Genomic DNA, 27,875 nt, shown 5'->3' with positions numbered 1-27,875 from the left:
ATCATCAGAAGGCTAAAATTAACTATATTATTGATCTCTACCTCCTACGAAAAAAAAATGTGAGCAGTTTGCAAATTGAAAGAGGTTGAAACCCACTAACTTTAAGAATAAACTGTAATAAATCCAAGAACCATTAGAGATACCTAAAGCACAAAGCCTTAGACATAAAAATCCAAACAAGATTCCCTACAAGGGAAAGGAAGGGTCAGAAAATTCAGAGGTAGCTAACAAAAAATCGTATTCAGAATGTTTTATTGGAAAAAATGCTTATATATTTTCATGGTGCATAAGATACAAACCTCAATAGTATTCTGAAAAGCAGATAAAATTTGTTTTTCCTTGAACAACAAAAGTGGGGGTTTTTGATCTCCTAGGGTTTTAGTGTAAAAAAAAATAAATCAAGATATCCAGTAAGTCAAACCAGAAAATCCAGTAAGTCAAACCAGACACTGAAATACTGTGGAATATTTTAAGGCTGTTCTACTTCTACAGCTGTCTTCAGAGCTAATGGTATTTTGCCATGCTTACTCTACTGTTCTAAAAATGAATACGTATACTGTGAGAAAAATTCTCTAGCATATAGAGTATCTGAAGCAACATCTGCTGTTCACTCTGTATTTTCCTGGAACATGCCTAACAGTCAGAATGTAGCATTATTATTAAGTGTCAAATACCTACCTTTCTGGCATTTCTTGCATTGTTGCAGGGATTAGTACATCTGTAAGAACCTTCAAAAAGGCAATAGAAAATGATATCAAGCTTCCATGGACCATTTATTCATTCAAGTCTGCCTGTCTACTTAGACTGAAAAGTGATAAGGACAGGGAAAGTATACAAAATACCTTCAGCCTATCGTCTAGATATTTATATATTTAGATATCTCACATCCTGGTAAGACATGAACACATTTGCCATACATAATGTATTCCTCCTTCAGTATGCCTCTAAAACAAGAAAGTGATATCACTCCTGTCTTATAATACACAAATCATTAGGAAGTGAGGTGCTTAAACACTTTAACTTCCCTAGCATCACACAGAATCTTAGTGAAGCAGGAACTCAAGCATCTCCCAAGTCATTGGGAGTGCTGTTAGCTACTCGTCTCTTCTTTCTGCTGTGCTGTGCATGTGGCACTGATGGTGTTCAAGGTTTAGAACAAATTCCCTGCAGTCACATGTGGTGTGGAATTGCTTTGACAAAAACTCAGCTAACTTTCATGCCTTCTGGGGGATTCTACTGCAGACAGTAAAGTTAGGTAAATGCTGACTTTGTTAGACACCATATATCCAAAAAATCTGTTTGTTTCCACTCATAATGTGAATGATTTGACAACACATTATTTCTTTGGTGTCTGTGCTGCCAAGAACATCTGATATGATTAAAAGTGAGAAATTATGAAAGAGCCAGGGAAAAGACACACTAGTATTTTTATGAACTTTTAAGAAATTCCGCCTCATCAAGTTTCTAATTCAATGCTCCTGTAGCATTTCTTCCCCTTTTGCTTATCAGATATTTATTACAAATGAAGTTAATATTGGATCTATTGTGAAAGCAAGTTTAGTGCAGGAAAAGCCTCATAAACTCAATGTACAGTATAACCTATAAAAATAAATGAGGCTTAATGTCTCAGCTAGGTTAAACACCTTCACTTCACTCTGCTAACTAAAATATCTCTTCTTACTTTACAGCTTGATATGCTTCTGAGAAATACATATTTTCTTCCTTTGTGGATTTTTGCCATACTTTTGTACACTAAAGTATTACAAATACATGACAATAAGATAATCAGTGCTAAACTGCCCCAGTTCTTCTCCTTTAATTGCTTTATGTTTGCTATTATGCCAACAGTTATTTCCTCCCATTAATATGTAGTTGTGACATGCATCAGAGAGAGGATGGTAGTCCTTTTCTATTTATATGGCATGTCCTATCAGAGGAGCTTAAACTACTTTACAGATTAATTAATTAATTAATGATCTGATCCGATTTTCCAAATAAAAAACTCAGAAAATGTTGGCAGTATTTTCTTCCTTAATTTATCTCTTCCCCAATTCTCTGTCCCTGAATCCTGACCTTGCAGTACTCCTCAGCTTTACTGACATGACTGTTTGTGTGATCATGCCGTGAACTGGTTCAAAAACCTGACAGGGCATACAAATCCTGCAAAACAAATGTTTCTCAGATTTTTTTCTTTAACCTGTACCGGCTCAGATTGCCGCCCAATAAACAGTTTTGCTGGTACATATAACATGTGCATGGAAACAGAAATGAAGGGTAGAAGGCAGGAGAGGCAGGAATATCTTAACCCAGTATTGTTCCAGCGCTCTGTAAAAAGAAACCATGGTCTGACATAACCTGCGAGTAGCAGACTCACATGTGAAGGAGTGAGATCAGATGCCTAATTCTGTACACATAAGTTTTCTATAGAGTTAGCAATTAAAGGGATTCTTAAAAAAAATCCTAAAATATTCATCATACATACCTTGTTAGGACACACAGTTAATTCAAGATTGATAAAAAAAGAATAAGTTGTACATTAGTGTTTGCATCCTGGCAGAACTTAATTCACACCTAAATAGATACATCTACTGCAATGTTTCCTGACATAACTATGTTATTTAGCCTTTCAAAAAGAATTGTGTAAGTAAAAAGTCCTGACTAGTTTTAATATAAGGCTTGACCAGTTTACGAAAGGTAATTTAAGACAAGGCTGATGGTAACACCAGCGGCATTATTGCATGACTGAGGCAGTCCTTTCAAAACCTTCTTTTCTGTAGTTGACATATGACATTGCAATAACCTGTCCTTATTCTAGCAAAATGAATTCTATAGCAGACATAGATGAAATAGCTTGCTGAATTGCCAAAGGACTCTTTTTGCTGGTAGAAATTGCAATGCATCTTGTAATTAAAAAAAAAAGCTTCAGTTTTCATCCAGCCTTAACTTAGCCAACCTTGCCAGTGAAGCTCACAGGCATTTCCTTTAGTAAAATCCAAGCAGGTCAGGATTTCCCCATTAGTGAGCTACCTGTACCCATTAGTGAGCTGCCTGTAGTCACAGATCAAGCATGCAGCAGAGCTGGGACTACAGTTCTTGTCTTACATATGCCATTTGATTTCAATGGAATTCTTGCTGATTTACACAGATGAGAAGCAGAAAACAGTCAGGGGGTCCTGCTATTCTAACCTCAACACTGTTTCTACGCAAGTAAAAGCTATCATGTGACAAAGATTACCCATTTAACTAAATGCTTAACTCACCTTATACAGTATTGAGTCACAAACACAGAAGATGTCAATAATGATGGGATTTTCAAGCAACGGAAGAAGATGGTCAGGCATTCCTTGCCAAAAATGTAATAAGAAATGCTGAATCTAAAGGAGGTAAGAACCAAAATCATGGACATAAATAACGCTTTCTTTGCTCCCTGTGCATATATACCAAGAATGTGCGTTCAAACAACCTTACCTCTTCAAAGTTCCCATTAATTGCATTGTCAAGGACACACTGACAGTGTGTTTTGTACATCATGATAAGAGTATCTACCTATTTTGGAAGAAAGAAAGATTAAACGGTTTCTTAGTTCTCTCCTTTACTACCACAGTGATCTAGGTTTCTTCTTTCTGTAGTTATTATTTAAATATAAAGTATAAATTGCATATTTCAAAATGTGCCTCTATATTCAGAGGTCATAAGAGGTCACTCATCTCTAGTTTTTATCACCATCTTTAAGTTTCAATGCTGTTATTAGATACGCAGCATCTGAATCTGTATATATTGTGAAAATGTGGATATCAAAGTAAGGCAGAAGCTAGATTAGCCAGTCAGATGGTAAATTAATCTTTCTGAAGCTAAGATTAATCCCAAAGAGTAGTGCAAGTTAATGATTAGGCTACTATAGGCGTCTATGAGTGTTCTGAAATATCATCTAGTTGGACAAATGAGAAAATAGCTGCCAGTCATTTGGTCAAAGTTTAATCACTGCCTTACAAGAGCTGACCTTAAAAAGCAGAACTCCCTTTCATCTCATCAAGCTAATTTATATCAGTGGAGTGTTCCTTTCTTTTAATAACAGTGCAGAGGTATCACAAGACTTTGTTAAAAATGATAGTAAATTGTAACAAGAATTTTTTTTAAAATATTCCAAAGAAAGAAAGCTGTATGTTAGGAAAACTTCTCTCGTGACCCAGAAGCACAGAAAGTTTGTTACGGCTTGTGAACTTTTCAGCAAACCAATATAAGGTCTTGTATGAACTTGGTACAACCTTATTTCAGCAGAGATTTCCGTTAGGTTTAGCATACAGATTTCTCTGGAAATGGTCCTTGCTGACTTTCACAAAGCTGCTCCTGTAACTACATATTTTTGAAAAACAGTGTGTGGAAGGGCGAAATTCAAACACATTTGATTGAAACTTAAAGTTTCGGTACCTTTTCTTCACAAACTGAAAACGTAAAAAATTATCTATCTATTTCAATCCAGGCTGCTATATCTACGCAATCTCCTACTTCCTCTACTTTAAACACCTGGAAAGGTAATTTTAGTTTTGTCCTCTCTTAGAGCTGTAAAAATTTTCATAATCATCATATTCTTTGGATGCATCTTACTTTCCAAGAGTGACGCTGTGATGCATGAGCTTATAAAACTCTCTTAAAACATCAAAATCAGGACATGAAGCTGTTGAGTAGATCTGAATAAGTTATGAGGCACACAGACAGATGCTTAGAGAGGATGGCTGACAAATACTGCAAAATGGCTGTCATATTGTTTTGGTTATCCTATAGCTCTAGAAAGCCTGCTTTTCTGCCACTGAGAGGGGCTGATGTGTGGACAGCTGCTATAGGGCTTACAGAGGATATTGATAGGACTGTTGCACAGATGATGGGACAGTTAAGTAAAAGGATAAGAGTGTGGACTACAGGAGAGAGTTCTACATCTGTTGGTCAGACAAGCTGAGGGGAAAGACAGTAAGGAAAGAAAACAAGGCATAAGAAAAAGGAGTAAGAAAAAAAGTAGCAAGAAAAGGAAGAGAGGGAGACACATACAGAGAAAATCCTATCTCTTCCCAGTCTCCTTATAATTCCAGGAGCTTGTCCTCAGATCGAGTCACCCCCAAAGTCCTGGTGGGCCCTCCCATCTCCTTCCCCAGCATCAGGAAAATTAAATGTTGATGACCCAAGAATGAAGAGAAAATGAGTTGCATCTTTTTCTTAATTGTTGAAGTGGTAAAATTCAGTTTTGCTTACACTGCTGTTCTGGGTCCACAGGGGACCCCTAATACTTCTCAGACTTAAATTTTACAAGAAGGCTGTACATATGAGAGATGTCTATTCATGCCTAGCAATTTACTCAGGGAAACGATAATAGCACATGATGCACACCACTAAGTACACCTCTTCGGCTTTCTTTAGGACCTGTAATATTTGCTGTTAAGATTTGTGCATTACAGATGGCTCCTTTTGTTTAGCTTTTCACAATAGGAATCCTAGTCTTTACTACTTTTGCAGAGCAAGCCTAAGAAGAATGGCTAATAATAAAAAAAAATCATTAGAGCAACAGATCTCAGCAGGGCCAACATCATGACCCGTACTGCAGACTAAACTGGAGAGTTTACAGTTTGCACCCAAAAGATACCTAGCACAGCTCAGGGATGTAGCAGCCTGAGAACCTGAAAAGGGATCAGAAATATAACACAGAGGCAAGTACTCAACAAATACACCAGCAAAGACACAACACATACACAAGCAATACTTCTAGGTGAGCACCTAAACTTAGGATGAGCAATATTGTGTATTGATTTGTGAAATACAATTTAACAGGATACACTGTGTCAGATATGTAAGTCTTATGGTATTGTTCTGGTTTTTGATGACTGATACACAAAATCGAACATGTGCTGTCGATAATATTCTTGAATATACACTCCACCATATCCTACTCAAATAATATCCAGGCCAAATGATATTTGTCAAAGGAATTAATGACTAATTTTAAAGAAACCATATACTCAGATTTTTTGTCTCTTTTTAAACAACTAATGAATGAGAGTAAAATTCGTCCAATTATTTGTTGTGAATTATATGCGCCAATCTAATCAGAATAAAATTTACCTTAAATCCGAAGGCATTTGGATTGAATACAGCTCTTAGCTATTTGTTTGTTTTGCTCTCCCCGTCTTACATACCATCAGTTTGTAAAATACTAGGTCAGTTAATAGGTAAATAATTCAACCACCTTTCCAGTGGAGAGCCAGTTAATCGGTGTTAGTAAAGGTTTGCCCCCTCTATAAATCAGTCACCTCTGTTTGATTATGGACATTTCTGGCTCTTTCATGTCAATACCTCAAAGGCTAAGATATGAAGAAACATTCTGTAGCAATTTTTGATCTGAAAGTCAGAAGAGAAAGAGCTCACATTTTACCTTGTCTTTAGAAATGCACCCTTGAAGCAAAAGGTGTTGAGCACTTGGAAATTCTGGAAGAAGAGTTCCAGTTTTGGAACTCAGAGAATATTTCCGAGTGAAACCACCCTGAAATGTGAGGGGAGAAACAGTAGCATTGAAATACCTAATATAGATTTACCTGAAAACAACAATGATTCACACTAAAGTGGTATTTTATTTCATGAGATTCTCAAAGTTCCAGAATATTTACATTCGGATAATCCTTCTAAAATATTGATATTTATATCCAGATTTGGATTCCAGCTCCATAAGGTAGTTAAATATATGTCTAGATCTAAACTCCATCAAATACTCTTTTCAGAATGGTGCAATCCTTAAGCCAAATGACTTCATGGAATTCTTCTATCTACAAATTTAGTCTGTGTTTAAAAAATAAAATAGAATATAATCTATTGCCCTTCTTTACAGTATGGATTGTGATATCATTCTTAGGGTAACCCTAAGTTTGAGTTAATATGTATCTTTCTAGTGCAAGGATCTAGGACACTGGTGAGACCATCATTCTCCCCTGCTCTCTTCTTGCTCTGTTAGCACTACAGTAGACAATTCTGCTGTTTTACCACAGTGACTGCCATTTTAGTTTACCATAAGGTTAGGTAATATTTTATGGCATTATGGGTGTGATGGTATGTAGGGCCTGTGTACACTTCTGAACTATGTATTTGTTATATAGCTGTCTGTGATTGTGGAAGACTTGACATGAAGCCCCAGAAAATCTCTTTGTGTCCTGTGTTCCTATGACCTACTGTATTGAAATAGATGTACATATAAAACATGTTCCGAGAGCTTTGTAGGAAAAAGGAAGGATACTGAGTTGCATGCCTATCTGGAGTATGCCACTGATTCTAGCTGGATCCCTCCTACTCTCTTGAAATTACTAGGAGTTTGGCCATTCACCTCAGAGAGTCTAGACTTGTTTCTCTGAACACTTTTAGAGCATTTTGCCTTTGTTCATAAGTACAGGACAAAACTATGAGTTTCTAACAGCTCATTTTCATGTTAGGAACCTATTTGTCTGCAAAGGACTCAAGTATAATTTAATACTTGATTCCACAGATGTGAATTAAACTCTGTTCCATGCTTGGTTGGATCTACACAATACAGAGTCCTGTACAGCAATTCAGTCCTGGAAAGAGGAAGGTTACAGAAAAGGAATACAGAATTTTACTGGGATGCTAGGGCTAACTCTTTAACAGCAAAAAAGGAAGTAAAACAGAAAGGGCATTTCAATTTTGCATCTCAGTAAAGGATGGTATTCCCAGAAGTTTTGTGTTCTCCAGCTACTTTGTTGATGCACTGCCAACATTGACCTTGAGATAAGACAAATTTCTTATGATCTGAGTATTCCTTGCAGTTTTTAGAATTCATCTCTTAAACCTCTTCAGCTTGTGACATCTGAAATATCATAGACAAATCTCATACTAGTTACATACTGAGAAAAAGTCTTGAATAAGGATTAAGATGCTAGCCTTTGGAGAAATGGGAGTTGCGAAGGATGAAACAACGGTGATCTTGTAGGTGTAGATACTGACCATGCAGCAAAATTATGGTAAATCAACCACAGATTTAGACTTCTAATTTAATATTTTCACAAATACCTGGCTTAGTCTACTTTTCTGCAAAGCTGAACAGTAACATTCTGTAGTAATACAATATTACTATGCTTATATTTATAGTGCACACCATATTACTCTTATTAAACTCCAAAATGACACACTCCAAGTTGAAACACTCCATCCTTGAGGGAAATAGTAAAATCTGTATTATGCTGCTGTTCTTATTGACTGAATTGTACTTTTTCCTATGGGCTTACATTCAAACCTAGAGCAGGCTATTTGGCCAAAACCCTTTGTTCCATTTTAGTCCATGCATTCCTCATTTGAAGGCAGTGCACAGAGCCTTGAGTAGGTCTTCTGTGCACTCCTGCAGCAAATCCACTACTTCCGCATAGTCCTTTTACTAGTGGATGGAGTTTATGGCTATGCACTAGGAATCTGAACGGGACTTGAAGTGGCCTTCTCATACCCCTTTGCATACCGTCAGATTTCACTGAGATTGGAATAATAGTTTAGACAAATACAGTGTAAAGGAGGGCAAAAGGGAATATTTTCCTATACATTTTGATTTACCAGTTGGAGGCCAGTTTCTCAAACACTGAATTCAGAAAATTACAGCTGTAGCTCACTTGTTCATCATAAATATATCCTTGATTTTTAAAGGGGGATATGTCTGCCAAAACAGACAGCAAGGAATGGACACATGCATTATGTAAACAACACTTTCGCTACACTATTTACTATTCAAATACATAAAAAGCGCTACGTCAAAGAAATTATAGAAATTTAGAGAGATTAATACTTCTTTGTGTCAATATTTCTGCAGTTTTATAATTGTCTATTAGTATCAGGAGTTTCTTTTTTTTTCTTAACAACAGGAGTAATCTGGATGACTTCATTATGCAATTACCCATGAAATATATTAAAAGCTCTGATTAAAAGGAATTAGTTCATTTAAAAGAAGGCAGTCATGGTGGAGGGAGGTTTAAGAAAAGATTATTTGCAATGTTTTTTACCTTGCTAATGGACTTATATGACTGTGCCTCAGTTCTAGCTTTAATATTTTAATCCACTGCCACTTACCCTTTCAATTTAATGCCATCTGTTTCTAATGGCCATTTAACATTAAGATAATGACCATAATATTATCTGCCTAATTAACCATGCAGGCTCTAATGGTGCGCTAACTGGTTTAGATAAAAGAATTTGCTGGTATCTCCCCCTACAGAGAGAATACTAAAAAATGTGATAAAACATAGCAGAAGTAAACAGTGTCCCTGGCACTCAATAAGTGTTCATTCAAATGCCATTTACTCAGCATATTTAAACAATCAGTGCTTTAACATCTTTTCAATGTCTTTACGTTTCTCCCGAGAATTACACCTTATGCAATCATTGCAAATCTTTCTGGAATAACTAATTATATATACTCTCAAGCAAGTGAATAATGATATATTATCTATTCACTTTAATGAAAACTTTCAGTAAATTGGAATTTTTTAAATTCAATTTTGATCATGAAAGCCAGCTTTTATTTTAAGACCTGCCTGAATAATTTCAGACAAGACAGAGCTGGGCAACAGAAACCTCATACTGTTGTGTTCCTTGCCACTTATTTCCACTGAAATCTCTGAGATTCTTTTTCTCGAGGACCAAGACATTGAACTCTGGGGCAGAAGCAAGACAGATTCAGGGAATTTCACATCTGAGATGGAAATAAAGTCCCTTTAAGTCAAGGGAACCAGAAATTTTCCATCCCAAAAATCTTAAAGAATGAATGCTGTGGTAGTGCTAATGAATCTTTCAATATGTTGGGGATATCCCCTAGCATAACACTATCTTTTTTTGATAAGACAACTGATTATCTGGACAGGGAAATTGCAGTGGATCTAATCCATCTGAACCTCAGTAAAACACTTGATGTGGTGTCACCACGGGAAATGATTAGTTATGCTGGTGAGAATGGGGATTAGTACAAGAATGTAAAATGTTTAAGGAACTGGCTCCAGCTGAAATGATAACAAGCTGTGTTGACAAGGATACTACTGTGTTGAAAAGGGATTGGAGTGAAGATTCTCAAAGACCGGGCTTGGGACTGTCTTACTGAGCATTTCATAGATGACATTGACTGACCTCGTTTAATGAAATCGTCAATAAAGAGGAATACCAAGAGGTCATGTAGAAAAATCTGTACGGTTCTGAGATAATGGTAATAAAGGGGATGAAAATCGATAGCACAAAGCTGCACTCCCAGGAACCAATAAGAATTTCTGTTATCAGCTAGGAATTGCTTATCTGGAACTGAAAAGGAAGGAGAAAGACCTGTTGTGTATCAGTTAATCACAGAGGCTATATTTAGTCTGATAAATTAAATGGTATCAGGAAACATTCCCAGGAAATGAAATACTATTATTGAGAATGGGTCGCAGCACACTTTTGGCCAATGCCGGTTAGCACTCTCCCAAACAATTACTGGTCATGCTTCAACAGTTACTGAATGCCAGGGACTTTCCTCCTTGGCAATGTGATTTAGATGTGCCTACCCAATTATGTAGGATTAGAGTGTTTAATAATATGGATGCAGCCTATTCCATGACAGTTGAACTCAAGTGTCAAAGAATAATCCTAGGAGCAATTCTTAACTCTCAATCTAGTAGTACAACAATCCATAATTTTCTAGTACAAATGTGACCAGAACAACAGTGACCGATAGTACAGTTGTGAAAATATGAAGAAGACATCAACACAGTCCTAGGGAAGGGATCATCTTAAGGGATACTTCCAATAGAAATTGGAGACATGCCATTTACAAAACTTTCTAAGATCTTTGTTCTTGAAAGATGTTCAGCTAGGAGCAAGTACAGTGAAAGGTTGTAAGGCTGCTCAGAAGTGACTGAAAGAGTTGCTGTTTGTTCCATCTAGTAAGCAAAAGCAGGGAAAAGACATCAATAGGAAAATGCCATCAATACAGAAAGACAATGCTGGACAAGAGAAAATAGGTATAAAACTAAGTTTATTAAAAAACATCTTCTGGCTTCCAAACAGAGAAAAGAGGTTCTGAAAAAGTCCTCTTCTATAGGAGTAATGGATGCAAAAAAATCAGCAAGTTAGAGCTTGATCTTTTTATTAAGAGGCTCTATTACAAGCCTCTGCAGCTATGAGGAACTGGACTTTAACATGGACCCCAGAAGGTGCCTTCCAACTTTATGTTCTTTTGACTATTTAGAGGAGCAAATACTCAACATTAAGAAGAAACGTAAGGCAGTCTAGTTTTTAATGCAAAATATTATTGCAATTTTCGAAGAAATTAATGTGAAGAAAACCACAGGTCACAAATCCTATTTTGATTAGGACAGAAGTGAAAGGAAATAGACTACAGCACTTACCTCATTCTTCAACTTGCTTCCAGAGAATCTTAGAAAATAAACACACTTGTTTATTTTTTTCATAAGCAGAGCATTTTTAGTGTTTTCATATATATATATATATATATATATATATAAACATTGTATAAAATATAACATATGTCTAATATATCTAATATTATTATATTATAATAATATAACAATATAATATTCATTTAGATAATATATCAATACATATATTATAATTTATATACAAACACATATATATATATTTATAAGATGGATTAGAAAACTAACCATGTGCTCCTCCAATTGCAATTCTAATAAAAAATCAGGCTTTTTTCTTAACTTTTGCAATTAGCTTGCAAGTGCCTGAGGATATCAGGGAACTTACTGAAGATGACTCCTAAAAAATGAGAATTTAGATCACTGACCAAGTAGTAAGTATAAAACTCAGTTTCAGTTTTCTCTTTGGATCTTTGCAACTTCATAAATGTAAAAAGGGTAGCATAGGTTCATGAAGTCTTTACCAGGAAATCCATAACATTTTAGATAAGCATGAGTAAATTCAGAATAGAAAAAATATATCCTGAATTTCCCCTTTTGAGGAGAATGAAGAAAGCATAATGATTTTCCACTTTCTTTCACCATAATATTTTTTGATGCAGGTGAAACACGTTTTTTGAGACGAAAGTTTCTTTAACTGTAAGAAATGTTTTGCAGCATACTGATGGTGCTATAAATAGTCCACATCAAAGATCCCCAATGAAGTCGTTGGGTTATAAGGCAACTCTACAGTGCAGAAATGAGAAAACACACATTTTACACTATAACTACGAAACCAGAGAATCTCTGAGGTTATTGTTTTAAACAATGTTCAGTGCCATGATAAAAGTGCAAGTTAATTACAGCTTGTTTAATTATAGTTATTTCCTGTTCTGCTATCTGCTAAGTGATAAGATTCTGTGGGCAATAGGAAGTGTTTTAATTATTAGCAGCAATATTGTATTTCATGCTGAGGAGATGCTTTGCTCGCAGGAAAGAAACCCAGTGGCCGAGCAGTTATGGAATTCTGCCTGCCCAGGCCGGGCACAAGCAAGTGACAGTTCTCATCACAGGATGATCTAGCATATAGACTTCCCTTGTATGTTGATAGATGAGCATGAGGAAAGGTGTAACTCAGTTGACTGCAACGTGGAGCTAATTGGCTTCATAGCTAGGTGTTATGGACCATGGATTGAACAGCAAGAGGGCATTAATTTACAGCAAAACCAGTAGGCAGCCTCTGCTAGCATTGGTCCTCCAGAACATTAATCACTAGCTAAATCTATACTTCTCACAATGCTGTCTATATTAATGATTTTTGGTGTTAGAGTATACTCCCCCCACAGCACAAAGCCAGGTATTTAAAAGGATTGGAAGGTTAAATTTTCAGTGGAATTTAGGGATTCAGGCATCTACATCTTGGGGCACTTGAAAGGGCAATAGAGACCTATATTTAGGCAACTAGGGGGCCTCTAGCATGAGGCCCCTTGACCCTTCTAATCTTTGGATAAGCTACCATCGAATTTGCAATCCTTATGGTAAAGATCTCTGTATGTCTATATCATTTGTGCTAGTAAGCACGATGTGATCTGATACCGTTATCAAACCACTCATTCTCCCTGCCTATTTCTGCCTCAGGCTTGGTCCAGAAACCATTTTTATAGCCCACATACTAGATGAAATGTCAGACAAAGGGGAGATTTTTAGATACTTCATTATACTCGGCAGCCAGTCACTGCAACGCTCACATGGAAGTCTCAAGTTTGAATTCCTATATGGCTTTTCTTCCCCAGGAGCTGGACCTTAACTCCATGCTACGGAATCGTTCTCTTCGCATAGCCGTATCCAAGCACAGTGCTAGACCAGACCATGCGAAGTAAGCAATTGAGCTTCTGCTGTAAATCAGACAGGGAGGTAATTTGAGCACTGGACTGTGAAAATCCAACACCTCCTACACGACAGCATAAAGCCTTACTGAGCAAAGGTTCATAATTAGCGAAACCTAAACAATTCATAAGCAGACAATCTAATCCCTCTTCTTATATTTCTTTTTAGGATCGGTTAGGGTCACAGAATTGATAGCAGTGCAACAGAGAATTACGTTATAAAAGATACATCAGAAACCAGCAGTAGAAACTATGGCAGCCCAGAACTCAGAGCAGGCTTCCCATATGGGTCCTATAGCTCATACCAAGCTGTGCTGTCATGTCTGGGATAGGCTAAACTGGCTTAGATGCCTCAGCATGTACATGGTCAGACTTCTACTGATGCACTTGACATGGTCCTTCAGCTGCTTGATTTTCTAATCTGTCTGGATCTCATTTTAAAGCACTTACTTCTCATTCATTGCAGCAATACCTAATATTAAGCTATACATTTCTTTAGGAAACAAACCACCTGAAAGTTAGGTATTGCTAGATGGGAATCCCCTAGTGGATTTGGCAGCAATTGCCTGAAGATGTGGATATATTATATCATGTGGGATTTTCAAAAGTGCCCAAATATCTCATTGCTACGAAACAATGATTGTTAGCAATATGACTATTCCTGAAAATCTTAGGGTATCTATGTGCGTCTTCAGGTGACCATACACCCTTGGAAAACCAGCCCCGGGGAATTTTACAGACCCTCTGGTATATTTGCACTCAGCATTGTTAGAGTGCGCAAGGACAGAGCTCTGCCTGAAATGGTACTGGCTGAGATAAAACTGAAGAGTGTGAGTGATTAGATCCCCTTTTGTGAAGCTAACTGTCTTTTGGTCAATTAAATGAGCAATTTGTTTAAGATAATTCTGTATTATGAAAGAACCTCATCTAGCTGTGTACCACCAACACCTCTGCAACTCTGGTTAAATATTGGATAAGGAAATGGCATATTCAGGTCTATTAAACCTTAAGTCTTGTAGTAGATAGATCCCTCTTTTTCAGCATCATTGCCAACATTACGCTCAATTTTTACACTTGCCCTATTGTTTGGACATAACCTGAACCTGCCAGTGGTTGAATTTTCTGTGTGTGATCATAAACTCATTTATTCCTTTCCTTTCTCAGAGTCCTCACTTATATAAGTGTACTGCTGTAGACAATGAAAGCCGTCATTCAAGCCATATGTGAACAGAGACATTTGTTTTACGAACTATTAATCTTTGGTAAACCAACAGGCAGCTATCGTAACGTATTGATCCTGCTAGCTGTCCCTTAAATAAATATAATTAGAGCTTCCTGGGTTAGGTTTAAACAGATATTAAGCCAGTCAAAGGACCAGTAAATATTAATCTACATTGACCCCTCCCTCCTGCCCACAGGTGCCAGCTTCACACCATTCTCCAGATGTTTCATAATGGGAAGCTGTCCTGGGGAAAGCACTCAGAGGGTGACACACACGCAAACAAAATCAGACAAGTGTTCTGAAAACCGAAATTTGTTGCCAGACACTTGAACAAATCCTCAGCTGGTGTAAATTGATGCAGCTCTATGCTGATTGCAGTGAGGCCATACTGGAAGATATTAGCCAAACATACAGATCAACCTGTTACAATAAAATACAGGTCCTTATGGAGAAAAATGCTGCCTAAATCTGGGAATAACAAATGTTGAGATATGCAGCAATACTAGCTCTGGTATCAAAAGCAATCAATGTCCTACAAATACCTTCCTTAGGGAACCTTAGGTTAAGGTTTGACAGTCGCTGACCATCTTTTTAAAGCATTGGCAGAGGTTAAGTCTCAGAAGTTATGATACTGTACCTGGTTAAGCCTTTTCCAGAATACACAGAGTGGTAGTATGCACTACTTTCTTTAATCCCAATTCCATAATAGTGATACCTGTGAAAAAGAGGAGGATTATTTATATTTTGGGGCAACATATCAAGTAAAGAAAACTAATTGCCAAGTTGATTTTCAATGCCTTATGAAAATTTTTCTTAACAGTATCTACTAATTCCTTTCACTGAGATGGAACAAATTCTGGTCTCACAGAAAACAGTATTGTCACTGATTTCATCCAAAATTCATGGCTAGCATCTTCCTTAAATTTAAAATATTTTCTCTCTTACAAGAATACAGCTGGAACAGCAAGTCTTCCAGAATCATATTACGTCTCTTTTCCCTAATATGCATTCTCTTTCATTTTGCTTCCAGCTTGTAGGAAAGGTGCTGGATTTGATTACTCTTTCTAGGTTTATTTTGTCAGGCTTACCATTGTTGTATGTAGAGAGTCCCATAAAAGACCATTTAGTTGAAAATAACTCCACAGTACTTATCTCCCCTCTGAATTAATGTTCAGTCTCCTATGACTAGTAATGCTAGCATGTCATTCATTCACTCTTAGGTTGTAGGCTGACTGGCTCTGCTGAATTATTTAGTTGCTTAAGCCTCCGTTGTGTCCTTTGCTCCTCTCCTGGAGTTTATTCCCTCAGAAAAGAGCTGGAAGAAGGAAATGTGCCAATGGCTCAGCCTCTGCAGTGCTAAGCACAGCATCTTAACCCAAGACACTAAGAAAGGTGGGTTGATGCTAAGGAAACTGGCTGTGTAGTAGACATTGCTTTCCACTGACTTTGCTACAAAAGCAGTAATCTTCTGAAGCAGGCCAGGATAGCAAGCTGGGGGCAACTATTTCTTGATTGGTCATAGCAAAGTTGACTTGAGCTCATTTGTCAAAGGAGATAGGCCTTGTCTTATAAATGCAAGTAAATAGATTTAAAAACTGATTGGGTTAAACAAAATTGGTCTAAGAATGTTATGGACAAAGTATTAAGGATGATTTCATTTGGGTTAAAGTCAGCTTGAACATACCATGGCAATTGTTTAACTGCATTGCTTTAAAAGTAACACTTCTAATTCAAGCACATTATATGTAAACCAGGCCTAATATATAGATAACAGTTTGAATGCAGTGGAGTCACTTCAGCTTGCCAGAAAGATCAATTAAACTGATATCTCTGACTGCATAATTTAGATAAAAACAATAAATATAGTATCAGATTTTAAAAGCAACCCATCTATAAAAGCAACATATATCTATATTGTCTTCTTGTTTATAAAAGACAAAGAGTATAGGGTGCTTTTTGTTCAGACATATCACAGATTCTCTGTATCACAAAATCTCCATATTAACCCTTTCAGCATCAAACTTTTAATGTATAAAAGGAAGATACAGCTAAAGGGTGGGGCATTTTGGTGAAGAAATTCCATTGGGTCCAAACTAGATACCTGATTACAAAATCACTGAAGAACAGAAGTATTCCAGAGCACATGGTTAACAATCATCTAAGTGTGAAAATTTTCACCTTGGGACACACTTAGAGGTAGAGTTGCCAAAATTATTAACAGCGCAAGAGAGAACCGTACACTGGCAGGGAGGCTGGATGATGTAAAGTGTTTTTTTGATAGACCTGACTCTAAATTAGGGCCCTGAGTCATGCTCTCTGCCTGTGCAGGTGGGGGAGCTGTGAACAGCTCTGAGGCCCGTGTTGGGCTACCAGCATCAAACAGCTGCGTGCCATTTGCAGTGTCAATGGAGAAAGCGTTAAAAAGGCCTTGGGCCTATCCCAGAAAAGGCCTACACCACATACCCCTGGACATTTTCCTCTCTCTTTTGTGGTGGCTCATAGAGGCTTAACCCAGTTTGAGACCACATTGGCTCTTGTAGGTATTGATTTCACATGGGTCAAGTACCTAACCAAATTAAGGGAGCATCTCCCAGTCTGTACTACTCCAAGTTCCCCACGTTGGTTAAGAGGATACTTATGCTTTTTATTATGTTAAAATCACTCTTAAGGAAAGGTCAAAAATCAACCTAGGAAGGGGAGGAAGATAACCATATACTTTGAAACTAATCAAAATTGTGGCCAGCAAAATAGGTTCTTATTTTATTGCATCATACAAATGTTACGAAGAATTACTTTTGAGGAAGAAATTAATTCTTTTCCTCAGCTCAGAAATCAACCTAGGAAGGGGAGGAAGATAACCATATACTTTGAAACTAATCAAAATTGTGGCCAGCAAAATAGGTTCTTATTTTATTGCATCATACAAATGTTACGAAGAATTACTTTTGAGGAAGAAATTAATTCTTTTCCTCAGCTCAGAAATCAACCTAGGAAGGGGAGGAAGATAACCATATACTTTGAAACTAATCAAAATTGTGGCCAGCAAAATAGGTTCTTATTTTATTGCATCGTACAAATGTTACGAAGAATTACTTTTGAGGAAGAAATTAATTCTTTTCCTCAGCACAACAGACCTAGGCAATGACAGTGCATTAAAAGCCCTAGAAACTGATAATGTAATGAAGTTCACTGTTGAATTGGTTGCCACCAAGAAAACCATCAATAAACTAAAATAGACAAAAATGAAACACTTGTGCCTTCAGATGCGCCTGACATACAGTGGACAGACACACAATATGGGCCTTAATCCAGTATCACAATTAAGCATATGCTTAAAAAGCTGAGTCATCGCACTGACTTAATTGAAACTACTCAAAAGCTTAAAGAAATGTGCATGCTTAAGATGCAAAGCCTCCAGCAAACAGTTCATAGAACATATGAAGAAACATTCTCAGCTCATCTGTACTGTTCCTGGCGATGCTCATTTTAACAAAAAAATAACAAGCTTATTGTTTGCTCTTGTACAGGGTAGACATTGATAAGAACAAAAATCTGAAATGCTTTATATTTCCAAAACGGACTGAAGGCATTAGATACTAATGATATTTAAGACAATTTTTATTAGGGTGATATGTTGACTTTGCCTTGGTGCCTTTGAAAATTTCAGCTGAAGTAGTCCTTCTACTTCTGCGCAGTCTGTTGTGTGCATTCAGCTAAGAAAATGTGACAGAAAGTGGCCGCTGTTAAACATATCACTGCATTTATTGTTTGCCTGAAATTTGTGAGTCTAGAGTGGTACCTGGCGATTCCCAGGCTGGCAGGTCAAGAGTTTCTCACCCATTTCTTTAACGTCAGTTCTTTCTCAAAAGTACATTCTTCCGAGGGATTTTGAGTTGATGAGGTATACCTGAGCAGGCCACTTTTAAATGTCTGTTAAAACTCAGAAGTAGGACCATCTGCTCACAAAAGCTCCCTTTTTATTCAATAGAATGAGTGCTGATTGATCAAATCAAAGTGACGCTTCAAGGTGGCTTAGGATGCAAATGTAACCTTTCATTAAATGTCATAATACTAGGCAGTTGTTCTCCATTTCGTATACAGCTGTGTGTCACCTGTGTTACAAATTAGTCATGAAGGTTTTCACCCATTACTTTTGGTTTAGGGATATTAAGCAGATGGACGTGGGCCGAACATCTGGATCTGAAAATTCCTAATATTAGACAGACTTCTGACATAAATGCTAAAGGCACAAACGTATTTTTTTCTTTCATCACATTAAGTTATTTTAGATGTGACGTAAGAGATATTGGGAATACACACACAGGGATTCTCTAAAAAAAGCATTTACTGTGCATTGAACTGGATTAAACACTAGGTAGAGCTACGATTCCCTCTTTAAAAACGTTATATGTACAGTGCTATGTTTGTCATTGCCCATGCAAGCAAGCTGTTGCGTATGTCTAATTCCAACCTCCTACAGCTCTAGCTCTGTTTCAATCACAGGGCATTTTTTAAATTTTAAAAGTAAAACTACCCACTTTCACCACAAATTTAAAATCCCTACTGCTAAAGTTGGAGTGTGACAGAGGCCAAGGAAAAGCAACACTTCCTCACAAGGTTAGGATTCAATATCTGGTTTATTCAGTATCTGAGATGATATTCAGTATCACCATATTTGGGCTAGAAATGGGAACGGTTGTATGACTTGGGTTCTCAAGTTTCCAGCGGCAGGCAAAATATTTGTTCCTGCTCTGGAATGTCCCATGGTATCAGATTTTAACATTGTTACACTTCGTTATGAGAGAAGAGAGAATTTCAGCACCTTTTCGGTTTGCCATAAAAGCGTGGTAACTATCTTTCTAACCTCATTTAGTGATTTGTGTAGTTGAACTTACAGCACCAAAAAATCCAGCTTTTCAGTCATGATACAGAATTTGTATTTTTCAAGTTCTATCTGGCATACTTTTATAGAGTAATAAGGTATAAAGATTTTTATTCTGTTATAACCTGAAATAATTATCTGAACAGTTTGTTCTGGATTCCCTATTGTGAGTAATATACCCATCCCAGACACACTGATAACATCTTTAACCCATAATTTCAAGTATCCTCTTTCTGCCTCTTTGTGTGCATATATGTATGTGCATGTACGGTATATATGGATTTTACTAAGTTGTATTTTTGTCACATAATTCATAAAATGAAATCAGTCACGAAAAGGGACTTACTCTCAATTTTCTTAACAAACCTTTAAAAGAAAAAAACTGAACTGCTTTCCTCTTTTAATTTCAGTGGTTTGTTGTAACATATGTTCCTATGCAACTAGTAGTCCTGATTTTAGCATACGCTGACACAAATGATAGCTGATAAGGAAATGATAGGCTTAAGCTGTTCAGGGACTTGCAATAACTTGTTATCACAGGGCCAGCTGCCATATCAGTTTTATTAACCCACTAAATCACTCCTAATAAATAAGATAATAGTTTTCAGACATGATGGATAAAAGCTAAGATTCAGCATTGATCAAAGTCTACAAAGAAATTAAATTGTAACTTGAGCTCAAACAGCCTTCTGTGTGTATGGTCTGAGCAGTAAGTACACTTTCCCGAATAGTTGTTTCAGGTAATTCATGGACCATGAAGACTGTAACTGAAATCTAGTAGTTCTCACAGTATGTTCAACATTACCCATGCAAAAAGGCAGATCCAGAACCTGCTCCAAAGACAGCTGGTGCTTATGAAATACTAAACCAAGACAGGGGGTTGCAGTATTTATTCTGCTGGGCCTTCTCCCACTTAATAGGGATACAGAAAGTCTCCTCTACCGTTCAGCAATCTGGAGTAATTAGCATAGGCACCAGAGATGAGTGAATATTTTTTATTTAACAAAATTGTGTCCAATATATTGCACCTTCTTGTCCAAGGGGGGAAAGTGTTTTAAAGAAATGTTTTAGTATTGATCAAAATTTTAGTACAAATGGTTTGCTGGATGTAAGCATATAAGGACTCTGACTCTGAGGATCAAAGTTCTAGGATTTATCAGACACATTTTTAAGTCCCTCCTTTGCACCACAGACCCCGAGATGACAAACACTGCTCAGAAGAAGAGGAGGAACTAAAATTTGTGTATCTCACAGCTTAGACCTACAACCCTAATTATTCTCTCTCAAACCCAATCCATGCTCATGAGAATGCTGGAAAGGGCTTGGGCTAGTTTCAGTGTTGAAGAATAATTTCTGCCACCTTGACACTGACAGAAAAGGGAACTAACTTTCTTTGCCTTCTGACCATGGTCGTGCTCTGTCAATGTATTGCTGTGTATAAGATATGTAGTAGGCAACAATGTACTTTATTTCTGGGAAGTTAGCCCTCTTTTTTTTTTTTTTTTTTTTTTGCAGTGTAAGAATGATGATTCTTTTGGAGAGGAATTCTCTTTCTGTTTCATGTTTTTGCAGCATTTAACATAGTAAAGCCCTGGACAACGATTAGAGCTCCTAGGCAATACCATGATACAAAGCATCACTGTTGGGAATAGTTGTTAGTACTAGGGAATAGTTGTTAGTACTATTACTGCTTCTACTTATATTATATCCAAATAATGACAGCAACAACAGAAATAAAACAATGTCAGTGCACTACCATGCTTAAAAAATAGAATTCAGTTGCTAGTGTCTTTTAACAGTCACAGTAACATAGCTTTACTCATCACAGAATAATTTTACATTCAGAGTCCATGCTGACCCAAGGGCAGAGTGTAACTAGTCATTCACTGAAACTGGTGAACAGTCCATTAATTTGCTCATGCATTTAATGGAAATACTTCTGTAAATGATACTTGTGTGACTAACTGCTACCTGATGAAGACAGAAATGAGTGCGGTCCTGAGTGAGTATACGGTTCTGAGGGGAATATGGTCCACAAAACACTGGAGATCCTGATTATCATTTATACTGCCCCTTCTCTATGTCTATTGGCTGCTGCATACAGTCTCTGAATTGGAGTTATTGTCACTTATGCCTCTTGTGAGGTCCTTTTTTTGCACAGCCAGAATGTAAATGCACCTTAGTGGAAAGGTGAGTCAGAGAGGAAAAGTCTCTGTGGAGAACTCTGGTAAAAAAAAAAAAAGAGAAACAAACGCCAGATGTTCACACAAAACCTGCAGATGCCTCATCTCTTTGAAGAAATTGTTCAAGAACAGCTAATCCGTATGAAAATATGACACATTAATACCCCCAAGGTCAGTAGAGCTGTGGGATCTGCTGAGGAAATGCTGAACATGAGTATTTCTGTGCTAATACTGTTAAATGTCTTAGAGAAAAGGGGCATATAATGACTCAGGTCCTGAGCTGATTAATTTTGTACCTAAATTCCCATGTTTATTAGATTTGAAACATACCTCTTTACCTCAACGTACACTGACTTACTGTTCTCTAAATTATTCACATACATGATACATCTTGGAAGTTTGGATCCTGTTTGGGTCTTGCTTTATCAATTTATTAGACAAATCAGATCAAAAATATAAAGGAGCATTGGGGGGGGACTTTTCTTCTTGCATTCTCTCCTTTGTTATAACTTGAAAGTGGCTCTCCAAATATGTTTGGTTATAAATCTGAATAATACTTAACTGAGACACTAATGAACTAGTGAGTTATCAGTTGTTCCTGCACATATTGTGAATGCCAGATCTCCCTCTTCAGCAAAACTAGGGTGGCCGCAGCTAGCTATGTCTATTATTTCTAAGGTTTAAAAAAGCAAACAAAAAGCAATCTATATTGTTAGGGAGAGAAGAGAATGAAAGTTGACAGATTTACAAAAAGGTAAATAAAATCATAGTTAAATTGCGTATAGGAAAATTAACAGTTGTAACAAATAAATGACTACATGTTATATATGTGTGTGTGTATATATATATATATATATATATATATATATATATATACACATTCCTACAAGTTCATGACTCTATAAAGATAATGACAAGTTTTAGAAGTTTAATCAGTTTAATTTTACAAAATAGGTCTGCAGTAATGTTTTCACATTCATACCCTGTACCAGTTTCGTCATACGCATGAAAGATACCACATATAGCTTGTTACCTGAATAATCCCCCTATCAATTCATGTATTTTATACAGAAATTAAAACACAAGCAATTTCTAGAACATTTTCTGTAAATGGACGTATAGATAATTGTGCCTTACTTTGAATGACCTCTTGTTCCAAGCCGCCTTGTGGTAAGGAGGGGGAATTTCTGACGAATGGTCTGAAGAGAGAATAACCGTATTAATTTCTTAAAATGATATATTTCCTTAGGCATCTGTTCATGGAAAAAAATATAAATATATAAATATAAATATGTAAATATATGGCCTAATGTAATCCATGAATAAATATTTTTGATATATAGGTGACAACATAAATAATTGGGTACTTCCATCCTAGTTGATCTCACTGTGTACCTCCAGACTTCCTACCTTTAAAATAAAGCCTATTCTCCCTTTCCATTTTCACTTCTGCAACACAAATTCTACTTGTCTTCAATAGGATACTGCCCCATACAGGCCCCCAAAGTACAATTATCTTTTGCTCCAGAGATCTAAAGAGAACCAGGAAAAGATTTCGCCTCTAGCTATTTCATTTTCAAGGTCAATCAACTAAAAATGAACTGATTTTTTATTTGAAAAGTGTGATCTGAAGGTTAAGGCAAGCAAATATGCACCCCATGGGTATTTCTGTGTCCTCCACTATCAAAGTGCTGCGCAGCCTTTAACGTATTTATGCACACAGAAACCCTACAAAAGTTTCTGTTAACCCTATTTTACATATTAAGAATCCATATTATGTGATTTAATCCAAGTCAAGCAGAACAGTCTGTCACTGAGGTAGAGGCTAGGGCCCTAAAATCATGCTAGCCTTCCTGTAAAGAATGCTGCTTAAGGCAAAAAGTTTATGAAGTAAAAAATTGATTCAGTAACAGAGGCAGATCTAATAGATACATCTAATAGACAGATCACAATCAAAGCACTGTTTAAATGGAAAGCTGTTGTCTTCCTTATTTATACTTAAACTGTAATGAAAATTAAATATATGCTTTTCCAGTATATCCAGTTAAGGAGGAAAAAATTAGTAAGTGAACATTTTATGAACAGGATTTTAAATCCATTATTATTATTTAATTAAATTAATGCATTTTGCTCTCTAGGAACAATGAATAGATCAGCAGTGTTTAAGAAAAGATGATCATTGAAGCATTTTTGGTTTCCTGTTTCACTAACTAGTCAGGATTTAATTTGGAGAGTTCACATCTCACTTTTATTAAATGATTTCAGGATTAATTGTAGAGGAGGGTAGAAAAGAGGATGAATCAACATTTTTTCATTCAGGGGCTCTTTGTGTTATTAATTTTTATTCCCCTTCTTGTATTGCTCATTGTGTTCCTTCTCAATTTACACACAGCCTTTAGTTTAATTAAAAGTGTCCTCCATGTCAGATCTGTTTTTGTAGAAAGAACCTTACCAATGTCACTGTAAAATAAAAGCTCTGGGAGAGAATGCCTTTTTGTTATTTCACACCGAAAATTAAAGGAAACTTCACTTTCTTTTTCCTAAAGTTGTCATCATGAAATCCCTTGATATGTAAAAGTGTAGTTTGGTTTGATTACATGTGCATTAGCAATAGAAAACATGAATTTGAGAGCCACTATGACACAGGTGTACTAGAATGTGAAGCGTACTAGAATGTGATATTATCAAAGAATTAGTCTAACAAATGATGAAGACATTTACTTTTTACCTTCCCAAAAGTTGCAGCACAGGCAGGTTCCAGCTTCTCTTTTCTGCAGAAGTCTAAATAATGTGCATAAAGGATGCATCTTGGTAAACAAACTCCTTCACATACAATATAGTTTTCTTCCAGCCTGTATAGAAAAAGAGTCTGCCAGAGTAAGAAGCAACAGGGTATGTCTCCCCATTTTAGTTTCCTTCTGCTGTTTGGAACTGCCCTTTCTTTCCATTTTACTGAAGATTTCCATGACAGCACACAGGTGAGTTCCTACTAAACAAGAGAGTCAACACAGAGAGACTGACTCCACACTTGGTGGTTAGGGTAGCTGCAAAATACGGAAAAACTGGGGCCAGGTACCTCTTCTTAATCAGTCTTTTAAAATTTCTGAATGTTTTTGCTTTCCATAAATAACTAAATGATCACTGTCTAAGAGCCAGCCTGGCACTGAAAATAAGAACATTAACTACACTATAAAAGACTTGGATTTAAGTGTATTGCTTGAATAGAGCTGAGGCTTGAACGCGCATCTGCTGTCCCACTGTATCCTAACACCAGGGCTAATGTCTCTTTTCTTCCTAGTTTTGCTTTTTAATTTTCACATTGGACCTGAAGCTGTTTCTTGACCAAACCATACTGCAAATCAAAGAAATGGCATTTTCTGAAGAGGATGCATTTTGTATACAGCTTCCCAAACAGTTTACAACTTAAAAGTGCCTATTGATGGTCATTAAAATGATATCTTAATAGCTGAACTAAAATCTAGTTATTCTTCCTTGAACTGAACTCCTGGTAATGGCTGGATATTTCTTTCTTGCCTTGTTTCTTTTCTTTATCAGTTTCCATTATTTGCTACTGCTGGAATGATGTGTAATAAATTTATTTCTCAAAATACATAAATGTTTAAGAGAACACTGTGTAGTGAACACTGCATATGGAATACTTTTGCACTGACTCCTCATATTCAACTCCTTAGCATTTACTCTCTGCTCTAAGAAATCAGATGTAAACTAGACTGGGAAAATGGGAAATCTGGACTACTCTTTATTTTCAGTTATAAGGAAAAACCTAGATTTACAGGTTGCATTTTGTAATGGAGTTCCCATTTAATTCAATAGTACCGGTCCCCAGTGTCAAGAATGCTTTAATAGTAACCTCTACCAACTAATGCCTGCAGAATTTGATCTCATGTTTGGTTAATTTTTGCCCAGATAAAATGAAGTGAAATTTAGGACTTCTATGGATGGTAGAACACAATGTAAAAAGCACATTTATAAGACCATGAAATAGTAGCAATTACAGCCTTAAAGGATAACTAAAAACATCCATTCACGAATTTAATTCTTAAGTAATGCTTCATTTCTACATTTTGCAAGATTTTCAGTTAGCTGATAATATACATCAATTAACATTGTATTCCTGCACAAGCAGGAAGACAAACTACATTGATTTTAATTCTGCCTTAGAGACGTGGATTATATGTTCAGGTACGATAACCTGATAGTTAGCGACTTTATGCTTCAGTAAGTTTGAGCTTTCATCAACGGCCACGTATTGTGAGAACCATCACTTCCTGACCGATCTGCTAACGCAAACAAATAAACCTCTGCTAATAAAATTCTTTAAAAAATAGAAATGTAAGGGTTCTGATTTGTAAATGAGACTTATCAAGCAAACAAACAAACACGACGACTATTTCTAAAAGAACCGTGAGATGCAATTTGTCTTGTCTTCTCAGTTTTTCCACAGACGTCCCTTTCGGCATGCAAAGGGCTTCGGCGTGCGAACTGCCGGGCCGGTTCACCTGGCTGGCGACACACGGGCAGCCAGGAGCGCCCCCGCTCCGCGGCCGGGCCAGCGGCCCCGAGGCGGCGGCGGCGGCGGTGGCGGCGGGCGCGGGGCGCCGCCAGCCGGGACCACGGCGGGGCCGCGGGCGGGCAGCGCCGCGGCGGGAGCCCTACCATTGCAGGGTGAGCTGCGTCTGCTTCTTCTTGTCCTTCATGATCTGCGTGATGCTCTTCTTCGGAGACAGGCTCTTGTCCGCGGCTTTTAGTTTGCCGTCGGGCGCGTCTGCATCCTCCTCTTCCGAGGAGAGGACTTCGCCGTTAAAACGTATTTCTGGGCGGGAGGGAGGGAAAAGAAGAGGAACCGAAGGGCGTCAGGGCGGTCCTTCGGCACGGCGGCTCGTCCCGGCGCCCTCGCCGCCCCCCGGGCGCCCGTTGAACCGGCGCCCTGCCCGCCGCTGCCTCCGGGCGCGACCTCCCCGCCGCCTCCCCAGGCGGCAGCAGCCCCGCCCGGGCTCCTGGCGCCGCCCGTGCTCGCCGCCCGCCGCCCCAGCCCCGTGCTGGCTGGCGGGCGACAAGGGCACGCCGCCGGGACGCGGCCCGCCCTTACCTGACTTGATGCCGGCGGGCAGCGCCGGCTGCGGGAGCCCCCTCTCGGCGCCCGCCGCGGCGCACAGCCCCTCCTCGGCGTAGGGCAGCAAGCCTCTGGCCAGCAGCTCCGCGTAGCAGTCCTCCTGGGCGCCGGGGGAAACTGCCGGCGCGGCCGGCAGGTGCAGGAAAGCGTCCTCTCTCTCGGGCCCCTTGGCCATGCTGCTCACCGGCTCCTGCCCTGCCCCGCCGCGGCGCAGGCGGCGCCCATGGGCGGCGGCAGGCGGCAGGCGACGAGACGGGCCGGGGCGGGCCGGGCCGGGCCGGGCCGGGGCGGGCGCGGCGGCGGCCTCAGGGCGCGGGCATGGGCGGCGCAAGGCCGCTTGTGCGGGGCCGCGGTCCTGCCGCCCGAGCGCCGACGGCAGCAGTGTGAGGGGAGGAGAGGCGAGCCGACGGCGGCGAGGGGCAGGTGTGCCCTACGGCGCCTGCCGGGGAGGCGGCGTGGCTGCCGCGTGGGGGGAGCGGCGGCCGGCCCGGCGCCACTCCCTCCTCCCCGCTGCTGCCCCCGCACCCGCCGAGGGGCTCCGCCTCGGATGCGGGCCTGGAGGGCGCTGGCAGGCGGGAGCGGGGAGGCCTCCCGTCCCCTGCCTGCCTCCCCGCAGCTCGGTCGGCCGGTCCCGCCTGGCCGGCGGGGTGGGGGCGACGGGGCGTAGTTAAAAGCCCCGGGAGGTTCAGGGGAGCCGGCCCCGGAGCGGACCTGCAGGGGACTTAATGATTAACTCCCGCCGGCGACGGCTCCCGCTGGCGTGAGGGAGTAACTCTTCCTCCGCCATGCCGCGGCGGCGGCGGCCAGGGCAGCGGGCGGCCGTTGGGGCTCTCCTCACGGCAGCAGCCTCGTCACAGCCCCCCATGGAGGAGGAGGCCATGGCGGGCAGAGCGAGGCCTGCTGTGCCCGGGGCCGTCGGGGACTCCCCCTGAAGGGCCGTGCACCCTTTCAAGGCTATGGCTGGCAGGGGAGCGCCTTTGGGGATACACTGGGCCGGCAGGATTGCTCTGGTATCAAGACTGTTTTAGGACATTGAAAATGGGGATTCCTTTCTTTTTAGCCCCCTCTTTTCTTTCTTTTTTCTTTTTTTCTTCTTTTTTGGCAAGCATGGCATTTTCTAGATTCTTTTCAGAACTCTGGAC

At 38.9% G+C, this 27,875-nt stretch overlaps 1 protein-coding gene across 2 annotated transcripts in view; it reads right to left on the bottom strand.

Moving 5' to 3' along the window:
• The window catches only part of RFX6 (regulatory factor X6), a 39,148-nt gene extending 12,214 nt beyond the window's left edge, over window positions 1-26,934 (bottom strand). Inside the window, exons 1-10 of one of the 2 annotated variants that reach the window (XM_068936451.1) lie at window positions 26,710-26,934; window positions 26,277-26,433; window positions 24,328-24,451; window positions 22,737-22,798; window positions 15,172-15,249; window positions 11,403-11,430; window positions 6,419-6,526; window positions 3,469-3,546; window positions 3,261-3,374; window positions 679-728 (exon numbers count right to left, since the gene is read on the bottom strand). In XM_068936451.1, coding sequence (XP_068792552.1) covers window positions 679-728; window positions 3,261-3,374; window positions 3,469-3,546; window positions 6,419-6,526; window positions 11,403-11,430; window positions 15,172-15,249; window positions 22,737-22,798; window positions 24,328-24,451; window positions 26,277-26,433; window positions 26,710-26,908 — 998 coding nt within the window. In that variant the 5' untranslated portion in view covers window positions 26,909-26,934. The remainder of the gene's footprint in view (window positions 1-678; window positions 729-3,260; window positions 3,375-3,468; window positions 3,547-6,418; window positions 6,527-11,402; window positions 11,431-15,171; window positions 15,250-22,736; window positions 22,799-24,327; window positions 24,452-26,276; window positions 26,434-26,709) is intronic. The other variant, XM_068936450.1, reaches the window with a different exon arrangement.
• Window positions 26,935-27,875: the final 941 nt, after the last annotated feature.

Source organism: Struthio camelus, chromosome 3 (genome assembly GCF_040807025.1).
Source record: "Struthio camelus isolate bStrCam1 chromosome 3, bStrCam1.hap1, whole genome shotgun sequence".
Lineage (NCBI taxonomy): Eukaryota > Metazoa > Chordata > Aves > Struthioniformes > Struthionidae > Struthio > Struthio camelus.
The sequence above is the reverse complement of the archived record's forward strand: the minus strand, read 5'-3'. Positions and strand labels throughout refer to the sequence as shown.